The 16,408-nt window shown below is 62.2% G+C and overlaps 1 protein-coding gene across 4 annotated transcripts; it reads left to right on the forward strand.

Moving 5' to 3' along the window:
• The first annotated feature begins 260 nt into the window (after positions 1 to 260).
• On the forward strand, positions 261 to 9,157 carry TCEA3 (transcription elongation factor A3). 4 transcript variants are annotated; one of them, XM_062594330.1, is made up of 14 exons: positions 261 to 481; positions 2,843 to 2,905; positions 3,068 to 3,173; positions 3,565 to 3,733; positions 3,849 to 3,917; positions 4,218 to 4,271; positions 4,421 to 4,510; positions 4,966 to 5,043; positions 5,183 to 5,337; positions 5,682 to 5,737; positions 6,908 to 7,063; positions 7,776 to 7,922; positions 8,010 to 8,081; positions 8,489 to 9,157. In XM_062594330.1, exons 1-14 carry the CDS (start codon positions 413 to 415, stop codon positions 8,495 to 8,497), a joined length of 1,293 nt encoding a protein of 430 aa, XP_062450314.1. In that variant the 5' UTR covers positions 261 to 412; the 3' UTR covers positions 8,498 to 9,157. The 4 variants fall into 4 exon arrangements, with proteins under 4 accessions (XP_062450314.1, XP_062450311.1, XP_062450312.1 ...); XM_062594327.1 differs by having other exon boundaries at positions 353 to 481; positions 4,221 to 4,271; XM_062594328.1 differs by lacking the exon at positions 3,849 to 3,917 and having other exon boundaries at positions 353 to 481.
• The last annotated feature ends 7,251 nt before the right edge of the window (positions 9,158 to 16,408 follow it).

Below are 16,408 nucleotides of genomic sequence, written 5' to 3' on the forward strand. Positions count from 1 at the left end.
TCTCTCTCTGATGTCTAATAAAGCGGGGGGTTTTGTACGCGCCCGGGCACACCTGGCTCCTTGCCCGGGTCCCACGCTCGCCCCGCTGCTGCCGCCGGCCCCGGTGCATCGCTGCCCCCCCCCCCCCCCCCCCGGCTCCCTGCAATCTTTGTCCCGCTGGCTCGCCGCTCCCGGCTATATTTAGCCCTCCCCCGTGCTATTTCGCCCGCCTGGCAGGAGTTTATAACTGGCCCGGCCGGCCCCACCTCCTTTCTGCTTTCCCCGACTTGCTTTCCTTTCCTTCCCTTGCTTTTCCCCTTGTTCTGCCCCCCCGCGGCCCGCCGCCCTTCCCAGCCGGGGCGCTGCGGGCTGCCCTGCGCCGCCGCCCGCGCCCGCCGTCCCGCCGGCGCTGCCTCGGCCGCGGGCTGCCGGCATGGGGCCGGCCGAGGAGCTGGTGCGGATCGCCAAGAAGCTGGATAAGATGGTGGCCAGGAAGAGCACGGTGAGGCGGCCGGGCTGCGCGTGTTGCGCGCGTGTGCGCACGCAAAAACATTGCAACGTGGATGAGGACGGGGGGGGGGGGGGGGGGGGGGGGAGCGGCGAAGCTCGCAGCCGCGGCGGGGAGGAGGAGGGGTGTTTGCTCTGCACCCCCTCCCGCCGCCGCCTGCCCAGGAGGGGCCGAGCGGGTCCTGGCGGTGCTGAGCACCCGCAGGTTGCACCAGCACCCGGGGCGCTCGGCCTCCCCGTCTGCAGAGGGTGTTTTTTTTTTTTTGTTTTGTTTTTTTTTGCAGCCAGCACCCGCGGGCCTTTTACTGCCTCCGCTCGGGCCCGTCCCGGGCTGCACCCCGGGGGCCGAGGAGCGGCCGTGCCGCGCTGTGCCATGCCGTGCTGTGCCATGCCGTGCCGTGCTGGTGGCTTCGCAGCGGGCGACAGGTGCTTGGCAGTGGCCCAGCCGCACGAACCCGATCCGGGGCGCGGGGCTGGCAACGCGCCGCCGCCGCTTCTTGCACCAGTGCGTGCAAAGGTGCCGGCGGAGGGGAGTGGAGCCCCGGCCGGGGCGATGCAGCCGGCGCCCGGCTTTGCTCCCTTTACGCCAGGCGAGGATCCGTGCCCTGGCAATCCGGTTACACGCCGGCGAGCGGAGCCCAGCCCTTAAAGTTAATATTTGACCATTTCTGCCGGCCTTTGCCCCAACGAAGCACGGCCTCCCGGGCGGGGTGGGCAGGCGGCGGGTCCGGCCGCTGCCCCCGGCCCTCGGTGCCGCCCCCGGGGCTGTTTGCGGAGCCGCGCTCCCGGCCTCTGCTTGCACCCGCTCTTTGCCGGCCCCGGAGCAGCTTTCAGGGGCCGCCGGCGGTCGAATGAGGCTCCTCTGCGGGTGCTCACGGCGCCGCTCTGCTCCCCGCCGGCTCGAGGGCACTGATCCCGCGCGGCTGGTGCCTCGGGTCATCCTTTGGGCTCCCGAACCCGCCTGGTTTACACCGCTCAGGGACCGGGACCGGGGATGAGCCCCAGCCCGGAGCCGTCCCTTGCGCCCCTTGCACGGCGGGGAGGACCCGCTGCGGACGGACGGACGAACAGACCCTCCTCCTCAACGCCGCACGGAGCTGCCAGAGCTGGAGAAAAACCCATCCTCGCTGTTGGAGACGCGTCTCCGGGGCCGCGGCGACCGTGCCGGAGCGAGCGCTGGCGGGAGGCCGTGTCCCCGTCCCCGTCCTCCACCCGAGAGCAGCACGCCGCGATCCCGGCTCCCTTCCTCTCCCGGGATGGGAGATTCCCGCTGCCCCGGGGCGCTGCAATCCCGCCGGCGATACCTGCAAACTCCGCGTCTGCTTATCCGCCTCTAAAAATACCCAGGGGGGAAACGACCCTGCTGGGATCCGGCCCCGGCTATATTTAGTGCTGCAGCCGGTGGGAGCCCGAGGGCCGAGCGGAGCCGGGAAGCGCCGAAAGCTGCTTCCCGCCCGGCACCCGGGCTGAGACGTGACCCCGAGCCGGGTTATTCCCCGGGGACAGGTCGCTGCCGCGGGGACATGCAGATGGAGGGCCCGGCCGAGGGTTTCGGGTGCAGATGGAGCCGGCGTGGGGGTTCCTCCCGGCTCTGTGCTGCCTCGGAGCTGCCCAGGGAGGCCGGCGAGAGGTGCCCGCCGGGGCTGGCTCTCGGGAAAGCCGCCCGGAGAGGCCTGGGGGCTGCCGGCGGCGATTTCCCGGCAGAAGCCGGCGGGAGGATGTGCTCCGCTGGGGTTTTTGGACCAGGCAGGAGCGTTGCAAGGCAGCAACTTGCTGCTTTCTAAACTGACCTGCTGGTGGCAGGAAACGCCAGAAAGAAGACAGAAAATAGCTGAGATTTTAAGAAATACTGGGCACGATACATTTTTTTCCTTTCTTTCTTTCTTTTTTTTTTTTTTTTTCTTTTTTTGATGGGTGACCTTCAGGTGGGTTTTAACTCTTCCCAGGGCATTTGGAAATGAGACCGGCTCTGTGCATGCACCGTCACGAAAATCCGGGCAAACGGATTTGGGCGCTTCCAGCCCTTATTGCTGCGGTATCTGTGCAGCCAGTGGCAGGGCACTGGGTGCAGCCCGCCCCGTTGTGCAGAGGGGAAACTGAGGCACGCACCTCTCTGCTAACGGTGCACCTCTTTGCTAACGGTGCCGTCGTTCCCCGGCTGGCCGTCCTGCCCGCTTTTGATGCCACCCCTTTGGGTGGCACAGGGCTGCTTTATACCAGAGCGCTTTGGATGCCCTCTCAGGTGGTGGCTTTTGCCAGGAAGAGGAAAGCTGGAGGTTCCTCCTGCCCAGCTCTGCATGGCCACGAGGTTTCTCTTTGGCTCCTAAAGGGCTCTCGTGGCTTCTTGTTGCTCTAGGAAGGGGCGCTGGATCTGCTGAAGTCGCTGACCGGCTACACGATGACTATCCAGCTGCTCCAGGTGAGAGGGGCCGTGGGCGGCGGTGGCCCAGCGGTGGCCGGGGCCGTTGCTCCTGCGTGTCCTCCCTTTCCTGCGGGATGCTGCGTGCCTGGTTGCGGACTGGTGCCCTTCCTCGCGGTGCTGCTTTCCCCCTCCCTAACGACGACCCGTGTGCGTCCCCAGACCACGCGCATCGGGGTGGCCGTCAACTCGGTGCGGAAGCACTGCTCGGATGAAGAGGTGGTGGCCTCGGCCAAAATCCTCATCAAGAACTGGAAGCGGCTGCTGGGTGAGCAATGCCGGGAAAGCGGGATCTCCTCCCCAGACCCCTCCCTAGGGTGTCCTGCTCCACAAACCCCCTAACGTGCTCCTCCGTGGGGGGCTACAGAGAGCTGGCCAGAGCGGGGGCAGGTGCTGGGTGGGATCGAGCCCGGCATTCGGGCAGACCCTGCATCTCCGTGACGTTCTTGTGCTGCTTCAGCCTCCGTAACGGGTCCTGCCAGGCACTACGAGGACTCAAATGAGTTTTGATTCTGATTTTTTTCTACTATGGGACAGAGTGGTATAAATCAGCGCAAAGCCATTGAGGGCTGAGCCCGGTGCTGAGCCCTCCCGGCTGCTCGCTGGGAGGCGGCTCCAAAGTGCCCTGCACTGATTTGGGCTGTGTCCCCTCCCGCCAGAGTCCTCTGCGACCCCAAAGAAGGAGAAGGACGCGGAAGGGGAGAAGGAGAAGAAGGAGAAGGAGAAAAGATTGGACTTTCCCAGCTGGTCGAGCGAAGGGGCGAACTTGCACCCGGCGAAACACGGCAAGAGCCCGGCGGAGAAGCACAGGGCGAAGCACAAGGAGAGGTGTGGGCTGGCGCGAGCGCCCGTGGGTGGGCAACGCCGGCGGGGCGGCCCTGGGCGGACCGGAGGGCAGGGGGCTGGTTTTGAGGCGCTCCTCCCAAGGCTGCTCTCCCTCCAGGAAGCCCGGCAAGCCCAGCTCGTGCTCGGCCGTCCCCAAGGGCCACTCTGCCAACCTCGACCCGGAGAGGTACTTGCCGAAGGGTCTCGCTGCCGGCGGGGCTGCAGGGTGCTCTGGGCCTCGACCAAGCGTTGGGGGGTGTTTTGGGGGCAGCCCTGGCCCCGTTCCGGAGGCAAACCAGAGGCTGCGGGGTGGCCTTGGGGCCCGCAGCCAAGTGGGCTGGATCCAGCTCACCCAGCTGGATGTATCCATGGTGCTCGCACTTCCCGTGGCATCAGTGGATAGAAACAGGCACTTTTAAAGCCAAATGGCACGGCACGTGCGGGGCGCTGGCTTGGCTCGCTGGCCGCATCTCTCCTTTCCCTGCAGCAGGACCCCCCCGGCAACCTCGAAAAAGTCACCTCCGGACAGCAAGAAAGAGAGGTGGGTGCTGCAGGCTGGATGGGAGTGGGAGAGGCAGGACTGCAGCCTGCCGCCGAGCCCCTCGACGGGCTGCGGACGGGGTCTGGACCCGCTGGCGGAGCCCGTCTCGGTGCTCTGACGTGTGGCCCTTCCCTCCGCGGTCCTCCCAGGAGAGACTCTGCAGACTCAAGGTGCTCCACGGCCATTGCCACCACCGTCTCCTCCTCTTCCTCCCCGCAGAAGAGGCCGTCAGGGGAGAGGTGAGGAAGGGGAGGCAAAACCCTGGGCTCCAGGCAGGCATTGCCCTCTCCTCCTGGGGTCTGCATTTCCCGAGGACGATACGGAGATGTGCAAAGGGCTCTGCACTGGCAGAGCTGATAGATAGGGGGAGGCTGGGAAAGGACACGGCGGCCGGACTGCACTGCCGGTGGGGAAGCTGGTACCCAGCTGGTGGCCAAGCTCCCCCAGCCTGGCGCTGCTGGGGGCCCATGGCCCTGGTTTGGGGCTGCCCCCACCTTGGGTCACTCGCGGGGGGCAGCTGGAGAAGGCTGCAAGCCCTGATCCTGCAACGGGCGCTGGGAAATTCCCCATGAAGAGCAAATCCTCACGCCTGGGGGGATGCTGAGCACTTGGGTCTCTGAGGTCTCTGCCCCGTGTCCCCCTGTGTCCCCCCCATGGTATCATCCTCACCATCTGTCCCCCCATGCTGCCCCAGGAGAGTCTCCGCGGGCTCCAGTCCCTCGTCAGCTCCCACCAGCACGTGGAGAAGCTCCAACGATGGCAAGGAAGAAAGGTAGGAAAGGGTCCGAGGATGCACCCGGGGCCCCAGCTCCAGCCTAGGGTGGGATTTGCTCCCCACTGCTGCCGTGGGGTGCCCGGGCTTGCTCCCGTAACCCCGTGACCACCTTCCCCCACCCATGTGCCCTCTGCAGAGCCAACAGCAGCAAGGCCAAAGTGGAGACGCCGCGGACCCCCACCAGCCCCTCTTTCTCACCCGCCGTCTGCCTCCTGCCCCCCTGCTACCTCACGGGCGACTCGGTGCGGGACAAGTGCATCGAGATGCTCACGGCCGCCCTCTGCATGGACGGTGAGCGGGCACTGAGCGCCCCGGCCGAGGGGACGCGGGGCCGAGCCAGCCCCTCTGGGCTATCCAGGCTTCAAGCCTCTGATTTAATTGCATGGGAAAAAGAATGAGCCCCCGCGCCTGAATTCAGGTTTCCGCAGGGGTAACTCCAAGTTCAAGGAGGGTAAAAATAATATTTTTAAGGAGGGGTGGTGTCTTGGGTTAGCTGAGTTGCTAAGTAGGGAGAGGAAAGATTTTGGCCCCGTCGCCAGGGCTGGCTGGGCGCTGGCACCGCGAAACGCGGCTGGTGTGACTGTGCCAGGCCTGTGCCAGGCGCAGAGTCACTCCTCCGCCTCTCTGCCCTGTAGACGACTACAAGGAGTTTGGTGTCAACTGCGAGAAGATGGCATCTGAGATTGAAGACCATATCCTTTGGGGCGCGTGGGGGTCCCCCAGCCTCCCTCCACTGCCGGGGACAGAGGCATCGGCCCCCTGAGCGGTCCCAGGCGGAGGGTGCCAGGCCCGGGGGCAGAGGGTGGTGGGTTCTGCTGAGACCTGATGGTGCTTGTTGCCTGCAGAGGGAGCCCGGACCCCGGGCTAGTGGTGCTGATGTGCTGCCAAGTAGATGCCAAGTGGGACCAGCCCCATGGGCAGGGGGACTGGTGTCCATGGGGGAGACTGTGCGTCCCCCTGCCCTGCTAAAACCCGTCTGCTCAGGGAATCGCCTTTCTCCATGGGGAGATCAAGCATTTCCTTCCTTCCCAAAGCCAAACAAGGCCTCCTCCTGAGCCAGAGGCTGGGCTGTTTTGGGCTCTAGGTGGCCATATCTCCATGCTGAGGTCTTGCTGTCCTCGGTCCAGCACGATGGCATGGGATGGAGCAATACCCAGGTCACTCCCTACTCAATATTTCAGGGTCTCCAGCAGCTTCTGAGGCTGAGAGCGACCATGGAGGTGGTTTCTCCTCTGCCATGGGTATGGGAAGGGCAGGTTACACTCTACCTTTCCCACGCATCCAAAACTCCCTGGCTATGCGCGCTTGGAGCCTCATGGGAGCTGAACCCAGGACTGTCACTTCAGCCTGTTTCCCCACATCTGTTTAGGCATCAGGAGCCTTTTTTCCTTCTTTTTCTTCCTTTTTTGTTTTGTTTTGTTTTATTTTTTTTGTTTTTGGGGTTTTTTTTGCAAGTTCCAAGCCTGATAAGAAGCAAGAGGGCTGAGCCCTCTGCACCATAAACTCATATCACAACTTCAAGCTTGATAGAAGTGCCTGTTGCCCAACAGCCTTGCCTGGATGTCACAGCTGAGAAATGCAAAAAATGCTTTCATCCCCACATCCTGAGCTGTGCATGACCCTAAATCCAAGAAGAGGGAAGCACTGGCACATTTCCTGTGGGACCAGGGAGCACGGCCTTGTTTGCGAGTGGTGGGCTGCCTCCTTTGAAATCCACCTTCAGGTGCACGTGGGCATTAGACCTGGTGGCAACGAGCATTGCTAGCAGCCAAGCAGCAGCGCAGTTAGGCAGAGCAGCAGCCAGTGCCCAGGGCGCTGGTGTCCCCGCCATGTTGTGTCCTCTATTCCTTGACGGGCACCACATATCTTCCAGGAGCTGAAGAGCACAGACATGAAGTACCGCAATAGGGTGAGGAGCAGGATCAGCAACCTGAAGGACCCCAAGAACCCCAACCTGAGGAGGAACGTGCTGTGTGGGGCCATCACGCCCAGGCTCATTGCCCGGATGACTGCGGAGGTACACTGTAGGGCAAGGGCTTGGGGAAGTGGGCTGTGTCCACGTTGCTTCTGGGAGCCTGCGAGGGGGGATAGAGCTCCCCACTTTGCTCCCCAAAATCCACTCTGGGAGGGGAGCGTGTTGGTGCCCAAATGCCAGCTGGGTCTTGGCTTAGTGGTATCCACATGGAGTATGGGCTTGTCCCACTGCGTGGTACAAAACAACCATCCATCCAGCCGGAGGCGCTTCGTGGGCTCATGCCTTCCTGGAAAAGGTGTTGGCTGGGGCATAACGAGCGTCCTGGGAGAGAGCAGAGATGAGTCAGCCAGAAGGTTTGGGTGCTGCTCCCCAGAGCCTTACGGACCCCTGGCCTGTCTCAGAGCCAGGCGCTAGGCAGCAGCTATGCGTGGGGAAGAGCTGGGACTGGATAAGGGCAGACCAAGGCACAGCAGCAGGACTGAGCGCTGGAGAAGGGTCCTAGGAGCCCAGGCTCCCTCCACAGGGAGACAAGCCCCTGCAGACACTAATCAGCATCTGAGGATGGGCTGATTTGTCCTCTGGGCAGGCCTGTCCCCTCCCCAGAGGATGAATTTGATCCTGATAAGATGGGGAGGGTGGTGGGATCTAGGGGTTTCCACCCAACTGGGACAGTGGCCGTCTTGGCTAAGAGCAGTGGCTGCAGGGCAGAGCCAAGTCGCAGTGCTGACCCCAGCCTGGCCACTGCTCGTGGCAGGAGATGGCCAGTGATGAGCTGAAGGAGCTGAGGAACGCCATGACCCAGGAGGCCATCCGGGAGCACCAGATGGCCAAGACGGGTGGCACCGTCACCGACCTCTTCCAGTGCGGCAAGTGCAAGAAGAAGAACTGCACCTACAACCAGGTGAGCTCTGCAAAGCCACCTCGAGGCTTCCCCAGCCTGGGGCCGTTGCGGGGGCTTTGCTGACCCTGCTGCCCACTCCATCCCCAGGTGCAGACGCGGAGTGCTGACGAGCCCATGACAACCTTCGTGCTGTGCAACGAGTGCGGGAACCGCTGGAAGGTCTGGACCCCGAGGGAGTTGATGCGTGGATGTCACTCTGGGTCCCCAAAAACGTTCCTGCATGGGTCTGCCTGGGACAGGGTCCCCCTGCCATGGGCTCCCACCACCCTCTTATCCCTGAGCCCCCAGGTCCGTGCCTGCACCCCCTGCCCTCGTGGCCTCTGATGAGCTCCAGGACCCAGGGCTGCAAATGTTGGGTGCTACCACTCAGCCACCCTGTGCGCGGCGCTGGGTGCCCCTTGCTGACACCCCGCACTTACTGGGTGCTCTGGGATGCAGACAGCACCAGCACGATGCATGGAGGATTGGCTAGGGGCAGCCTCCGGACGGGGTCAGCCGCAGGTGTGGGTGGGTGCTGGCGTGGAGTCTCGGCTCACCCTCACCCCACGGCTTTGCTTCTCTTCCAGTTCTGCTGACGGCACTCGCCTTCGCCGGCGGCTGGAGATGTGACGAGAGAGGGGACGCCGCGCCGGCCACGTCCGGCACCGGGGGGAGGGCGGGCGGCCAAGGGCTCTGCTCCGGTGTGGTGCCTCCCGCTTGCGTTGCGTTGGGTTCCCATCAACATCCTAGGGGATTTGGCTTGTGCCCATTCGGGGGTTTGCTCAGGAAGACCTGCTGAACTCCAGCTGTTCCTCCCTAAAAATATTTGCCCTTTGCTCAGGGTGTGCTGGGAGCCCGCTGGAAACAGCACATCCCCTCAAAGGAGGCTGCTCTGCCCTGGGTTGCAGAGGAGGTGGCTTGGAGGGAGCCTGGACTTGAACAATTTTGGGGCCAGGAGAGACATTTCCCTGTGTTCACCGTCCGAGGGGGCTGAGGTGGGAAAGAGCCAGGCTTTGCCCCCAAGAGCTGCCTTCCCCCTCTCCTAAATGCACATGGTGGGAGAGCTAAGAGGGAGGCAGGACACTTGCAGCAACATCCGGACACTGGTGGGAAGCCACCGCTGTCCCTCCGCTCCGTGACACGTTGGCCAGCTGGCTTGGCTTGAGGGAATGGTGTCCCCAGGAAAGAGAAGGGATGATGGGAGCAGAAAAGTGGGAAGAAAACCTCCAGCTAGAGCAATAAAAGTGTAAAAAGCCTCTGCAGCACAGCCTGCTTTCCGACGGTGGGATGGGGACCCGGCTTGGGCACACATGGGAGAGCGACCAGGGCTGTTGCTGCTCCGATGTCCTCTCCCAAGGCCCCACGTCCTACAGCAGCAGCCCAGGGCCATGGTCCAAAAAAGCACTTTGTACATCTGCCTCTGCCCGTGGCTTGGGAGATGTACAAAGTGCTTGAGGCTGGGCGATGGATGCTTCATGCTCCCTCTGGCTGTACCAGGAGGCTGGGAGCCCATCACGGCATTTATCTGTGCTTCGAGTCCCTGCCCGAGGGGTGTCCTGATGCCTCCAGCCCCAGGGAAGCCCAGGACGGGGCAGGGACTCACCAGGGCTGAGGAGCACCCAACGCCGCTGGGCGCCCCGTATCCATCCCTCACCCTACTTGGTCCGGGGATGACTCAGGCAGGACTAGTAACCGGGGTGGTTTACGATAGTCCCAACGCAGCGCTTGACCTGCCGGAGCACCGAGAGGTGCCTGGCTGAGATTTGGCAGGGACTTGGCAGAGCGGCCGCACCGCGGCAGGGGCCGGCCTCCACATTTCGGTTCCGAAGCCCCAGGATGCTGGAGCCGTTCGAGCCCCGTTACCCCCCCCACCCACCCACCCCGTCCCTCCCGGCCGCGGCACAGCGCCGGCGCCAGCCCGAGAGCGTCGCGGCGCCTGGCCGGTCCTCGCCGCTGCCAAGCTTCTCAGTCCGCAGGCAGCGAGACGCGACGGGCGCGGGGGAAAGGGCGGCGCGACCTCGGCCGAGCGGCTGCCCGGGCGCCGAGGACGCCGGTGCTATTTCTACGCCTGCGCCGGGGATGTTGGAGGCTGGCAGACAAGAGCAGAAAAGGAGGGTGGAGCTGCTGTAGCTACAGTCGGCACAAGGCCGCGTGGGTGTTGGGGCACAACCGGAGCCTTTTTTTTTTTTTGTCTTTGTTTTGCCTTTTTTTTTTTTTTTTTTTTTTAAATCTTGGGCCACAGCATGAATTTCACCCCAATTTGGGTCACATTGGCATGACTTTGTGCAGCAGACAGCGTGCGTAATGGCACACAGCACTGCAGCACCAGCGGCGTGCAACCCCGGCGGCCAGAGCCCCCACTGGAGAGCGGCTCCTGGGGGAGGAGGGGGGCGGGGGGGGGTAGATTCAGACCTATTTCTTGCGGTCCTGGTTTTATATTCCCCTGCAAGAGCTTTAAAGCCGCAGCGGTGGTTGTTGCCGTGCTGTCTGCTCCCAGCAATCCCTGCAGCAAGGAGCTTCCCTTCGTGCTGGGTTTGGCACCGTGTCTCCTGCCGCTTTAGCTCCGGGAATTGCCTCAACTTCTCCGGTCACAGCTCGGGATTCGGGATCCACGGGAACCCAGTGGTGCAAAGGTGCCTGACGCCCGAAGGGAGGCCGAGCTGAGCCATGCAGGAGAGGTGCCTGGCCCCGAACTGCCCCACAGCGAGCGGAGCCCGGGCGCTCGTGTGCGTCCGTACGTCCTGCAGCAGCGTGGCCGCGAGTCCCAGCAGCGCAGCGGGCCGGGAGTGCGGGGCCGGGCGGGAGGAGCCCTGGGGCGGCCGGCGGCCTCCCGGCGGGGGCGAAGCCCTGGGAGCTCTCGCCTGCTGGAGCCTGGAGGACCCGGCGAAGGATTTATTGCACTGGCTTCACTTGAAATTCCAGTGCAAGGAGGGGGGGGAGAATCACAACCCAGGCCATAAATAAATGCACGCTGCAGCTGTTGGGCTCCGGAGGAGCTCTGTGCCTTGCAAACAAGCGGGGAGACAGCTGAGGGCAGCGAGGGAGCAGCTGCGGGGAGGAAAGCCGAGAGCGGAGGGCGATTGCAGCCGGAGGGCAGATTTCTCACCTATTTTCCCATCAGAGTCCCCTACCTCCAACAGAGCTGGGCACTTCCCGCTCCTCCCTCTCCGGCTACCCAGAGAGCCGGTGCGGAGCCCCGGCGCGCCGCGGGCTCTCGTCCCCGCCGGCGGCAGGAGCGCGGGGCCGGGCAGGCAGAGCGGCAGCGGTCGCCCTTCGAAGGAAGGGCTGCACGTCTCGAGCGCTGGGGAGAAATCGTAACCGAAGTGGCCGCTTCCCCCAAAGTCCAGGAGGGAGCAAGAAAAGCAATTGCCGGGTTGCTCTCCGGTGCTTATTCCTTACCGGGCTGAGGGATTTGGAGAGGAAGAGGAGCCCTGGGAAATGTCGCCTTGCGGGGGCGGACAGCGGGAAGCGCAAAGCGCTCGGTGTTTCGGGATCTCCTGGGTGAGGCTCAGCCCAGGGGAGAGCACCCGACCGCTGCGAGCTGCGGCTCTGCGTGCAGGAGAGTCTCGGGCTATGGGGTGCTGAAAGCTGGCGGAGGTGGAGGGCCTCGCTACTGCCCTTTTCCCTGTTTTTTTTTTTTTTTTCCAGCTTTGACCAAAAAAAAAAAAAAAGAAAGAAAGAAAAAAAAAAGAAAAAAAAAGGCACTGGCGGTTCAGCAGTTTCCATGGCAACCCTATTCCTGGTCCCCTTGCCTGTCAGTCGCCGAGCCCCCGTGGCCCTGGTGGCCAGCAAACCTTCCCCGTCCCCGGAGGGGGCTTCCTGTGTCCCCCGCCCCGGGGGGCTGGCGGCGCTTCGGGGGCACCCGTGCCGGTGGCTCCGGGGAGCGTCTCCCCGGGGCAGCCGGGATGCTTGGCGCTGGGAGGGCGGCATGGGGCCACGGCTGCCGGGGGAGCCGCAGCGGGCAGGGACCCGTCCGCGGCCGGAGCCGGCTCCAGGAGGCAGAGCCCAGCCGGGGGCTGCGGCCGCCCGAGGGAGCCCCCCAAAATGCCACGTGCTTGACAGAGGCAGAAGCCGGCTCTCGGCGGCATGGCGAGACGCTCAGAATAGCTCCGTGACGCACTAGGAGATTGTAATAGATGTTAAAAAAAAGAAAAAAAAAGAACAAAAACCCCAAACGCTTGTACTTTGGGGGGGGGGGCTGCCGCATGCCATGGTTTAGGGTTCAGATGGCAAATCTCAGGTCGGCTCCCCCCCCCAGCACACCCGGCGGGAGAAAAAAACCCTGTAGGTCCGCAAAAGCCCTGCTTAGTATTGTTTATTTATTTATTTATTTTTCGGGGAGGACAAGGATGGAGCAAGCGCCGAGGATCCCGCTCGGCCGCGACCCCAGGACCTGCTGCCCCTTTGCCGGCGGGTTATGGCAGAGCAGCTGGACCGTGGCCGCCAGCCCAGCAGATCTGAGCAGCTCCTTGCAGCGACAGCTCGGCCGCATTTCGAGTGCTCAGCCGCTCTGTTGATGGGTTGTTTTTTTTTTTTTTTTTTTTTTTTTTTCTTTCTCTCTTTTGTTTTAATTAACTCCAAAAGCTCTGGTTTCCCTGAGCACAAGCCCACTGCAGGGCACCCGCTGCCTCTGCTCTGCCCACTTGGATGGGGCCCCGGGATGCGGGAACACGCAGGATTTGGCCTCCACGGGGCTGGAGCCAAGGTGGGGGACCGCACCGGCTGGGTGCAGCTGCTCCTCGCGCACCGAGCAAGGCACCAGCATCGCCGAAAGAGGAAAAATTCGCTCAGTCTGCCAGGCTCCAGCTCCGGGCTGAGACGCACGTGGAGCGATTTCCTTTCTCCTCCATTGCTGATTTTCGTGAACCAGCTGCTGCGTCGCGGCTCCAAAAACAATAATACTGATCAGCCAGGCCAGAGCCGCCTCGGCCCCCTGTGTGCCCCCGATTCGCGCTGCCGCAGCTTTCCGCAGCCAGTTCTGCTGCTCGCGGGAAGGCAAAGCCCCTCCCGGCTTCCAAACTCCGGCACGGTATTTTTTTCCTCCCTCCCATTTTCCCACTTTGCAAAGCCGCTGAGGAAAGGGGGGGGGGCAGCCGCTACAGCAAGCAAGGGCGAAGCAGAGCAAATCCCCCGTGCCGGGTACCGGAAACTGCCACCGCTCTGCGAGAGCAGAAGCAAAAAGTTCAGAATTGACAAATGCTTTAAGGCTGCAAAACGGCTCCGATTCCCTGGCGTCGCCCCCAGCGCCCACCGCCGCGGACCCCGGCGAGACCCCGCGCTGCCAAGCCGGCGCCCGGGGCCGCGCGGCCAGAACGCACGAAGCAAAAACACTGATTTAGACCGATTGGACTGTTTTTCTTTTCTTTTCTTTTTCTTTTTTTTTTCTTTTTGTTCCTTCCCCTGAAAAACAGGTCAAAAATCAATTTGTCACCTGCAACCTTTGCGAGCGGATGGGAACGGCTCATCGGGTTGGCAGGGTGCGATCCCTCGGTGCTCTAACCCCCCCCCTCCGCGTCCCTCCAAGCCTTTCGGCGATGAGTCACAGCAGCCCAAACTAGACCCGAACCGAGGACAAAACACGTGGTATGGAAAAGTACAAAATACATATGTATTTCAAAAGAAAAATGAGCGCCCTGATATTTCCTGGCCAAAGAGGTCTGCAGAGCCTGCAGAGCACTTTGATCTCAGCCTGCCTGAAATCGCGGCGTTTGGCAGCAGTTTCTTTTTTCTGCCTCAGTTAGATAAAAGAGAAGGAACTGAGCAAAGGTCCCCCCCAAAAAAAAAGGAAAAAAAAAATGTCTTTCTAGACATTTAGACGAGCATCTACACCAGCATCATCCAGAGCGATGCACTTCCTTCCTTCCCTCTCGGGGCCGGCAAGAGCCGACAGTGATGGAAACGGCCCGTGCACGACTCGGCGCGGCACTCGGCGTCCCTCCGCGGCGGCTGTTTGTCCTGCAGACGCCGGGCTAATTGCCAGAGAAATCCCGGAACTGCAAAGGAAACCAGAAAATGCCCCTCGCCATTGCAGGCCCCCTGCTCCAGGGAGCAAACCCCGCTCATTTGCAAGCTGAGCCTGGACCGTCACCCCAAGTGGTGGCGGCAGCGGCCGAGTGGGAGCTCGGCCCTCGGGGCGCCCAGCAAGCCTCAGTTTCCCCCAGCCGCGTTAATCCTGTGCTTCCCACGCAGTCGAACAACCTAATTAGAAGGAAAAAATACTATGCTGGCTGTTTCGCCTGACACTTGTTTTTCCTCCCTGCCAGGAGCTCTCAGGCACTTGGCAATTAGGACGGCAGATTAATCTTTAGTGAGATAATGAAGTGCCGGGCGGCGGGTAGCAAGGGCTCCCGAGCGCGGCTGCGGGCTCCTTGCAGGGGCCGTTTGCTCTGCGACTGCACACGGTTCGAGCGGGGCTTTGGGAGCAAAACCTGCCCTGCCTCTGCGCCCCGGCTCCACCCGCCCTCTCCTTCCCCGCTGCACGGGCCAGGCGGGCTTTGCCCTGCAGAAATGATCTCGGCACATTTTCTGCACGGGGTTTGCTGTCCGCGGTGCTCCAGAGCATCTTCCGCTCGCTTTGCAGCCGCCCAGTGCGCCCTCTCTGTGCAGAGATCCTGGCCAAAAATTTCCTTCCCCTGCTCCCGGAACGGGTCATGCCAGGCAGGCACAGATTTCGGGTTGTGCCCAGTGCTTCCGCTTTGCCCCCACCAGGTCCGTAGCCCCTTGCCGCAAGGTCCTGGCTAGCCTGAAAGTATGTGGCACAGAAAGTCACGTTCTTGCAACAAGCTGCGTCTCCTTCCAAAGTGCAAATATAAATAGCTCAGGCTCTAAGGCGGTGATTACCCAGGAGCTGTGCCACCACCGCCAGCCCCTCGTACAGAACCCATTACCCACGGCAGCCAATTTACTACCAAGTCTGGCAGGGTCAGCAATCATCAGGGAAGCAAATGCTAATTAATTGCACTCTGCAAAGCAGCCCGCTCATGCGCGGTGTGCAATTAGTGAGTTAACTTCAGCCTCCGCTGCACGGAGCTTGTGGCTGGAGGGATGACCAAGCTCCTAATTCCCAGGCTGAAGAGGGACCGGATCCGGCTGCGGCTCCCCCTTGGCAGCGAGGATGCGCCGGTCACCTCGGCTCCGAGGCGTTTAGGAAGCAACGGGTGACCGACAAGGTTGCAAGAGCTCAGGTTTGCTAAGAAGCAGCCGGGGAGCGGGCTGTGCCGATCAGCGCGCGAGGCCCCGCGGCGGGGAGGCTGCGGGTGCCTCCGCTGCGGGCTCGAGGCTGGCGCTTTCCCGGACGCAGCGCATCAGCCCGCGGGAACCTTTCTGCCTCGGCTCCCGTCTCTGAATTACAGTTTCAGAAACGTGATGGAAAAGCAGGAATAAACATCCCCCCCCCCCCATCACTCCCCAGCGTGTGGGGCGGTCCTTGGAGCATCGCTTCTGCTGCCCCGGGGCAGCACAGCTCCGCCGGGGCCGCTGGCCTGCCCACCAGCCCCTCGCTCCTCCACCCTGTTTTACAAAAAAAAAAAAAAAAAAAAAAAAAAAGAAAAGAAAAAAAAAAGAAATTTTTTTTCCTTGGGGTGGGATCGCTGCTCCAAATACAAAAACTCCTGATGAAGGGAGCTGCAGCGCCCCGGGGCCTCTGGAGGAATCATGTGCTAATGCCCTTACACTTCGGATGCGGTGAGTCATCGAAGCCCTTTGAGGATCCAGAGGAAGGTAGAAACACGAGGCGAGGGGGAAAAAAAAATTACTTCTCTCATTACATATCTTGGCTACAGCAAGGAAAACAAAAAAAGCAAAATGTCCCTCCTCTCCCCTGCCATCCACCCATGGCGGCCCCAAGGCGCCTCGGCCGCCCCGGCCCGAATTAGGAAGGTTTTAGTGCTTGCCGCTTATAGGGTGGACAAGAAGAGAGGCTCGTCCAGCGGAGGAATGGGAGCGCTTCGGCGGGAGCGTTTCCAGCCATTACATGCAGCACGATTATTAGTGTTTTTCTTCCCCTGGTAGCCGGAATCTCTTTGTGGGAGGGAAGGTGGGTATTTCCATCCGGCTGTCAGGTGCCATCTCCAAGGAAATTGCTTTGAAGCCTCTTTTAATGTGGTGCATCTCCGTGTGAGCCAGGGAAAATCGGTCCTCGAGCATCCCAAGGTGGCAGCGACTAGTGTGGCTGCCGCAGCAGAAAAATGCAATAAATTGATAACTACCTAAATTCTGCCTTTGCCATGAGTCCCACGCAAAGCAGGTGGCCAAGCAGCCGGCGCACGCGTGCAGCCCGGCCGCATGCTGCTCCGCACCACCACACCCGGCACCCACGGCCTTTTGCAAAGGGCGGGTTGGAAAATGCAAGCTGAAATCAGCCCAGAGGCAGGTCAGACACCTTCAAGGCGGCTCGGGGTGCGTAACGCCTCCCTCTCGCCTCGGCCGCGCCGGAGCTGCAGACGCAGGACGGAGGTGCCGGGTCTGGGGCGACAGCGTCGCCCGCTGGCGCAGCCCTACGGCTTCCC

The sequence above is a fragment of the Rhea pennata genome, chromosome 23, assembly GCF_028389875.1.
Source record: "Rhea pennata isolate bPtePen1 chromosome 23, bPtePen1.pri, whole genome shotgun sequence".
NCBI classification, from domain to species: Eukaryota; Metazoa; Chordata; class Aves; order Rheiformes; family Rheidae; genus Rhea; species Rhea pennata.

What these genes read in the sequence shown, in the direction of transcription:
- TCEA3 (XM_062594330.1), top strand. Translation starts at nt 413, where the DNA reads ATGGGGCCGGCCGAGGAGCTGGTGCGGATCGCCAAGAAGCTGGATAAG. An exon ending in GGCCGCCCTCTGCATGGACG is followed by an intron (nt 5,338 to 5,681) that starts GTGAGCGGGCAC and finishes TCTGCCCTGTAG; the next exon opens with ACGACTACAAGGAGTTTGGT. An exon ending in TGGCATCTGAGATTGAAGAC is followed by an intron (nt 5,738 to 6,907) that starts CATATCCTTTGG and finishes TGACGGGCACCA; the next exon opens with CATATCTTCCAGGAGCTGAA.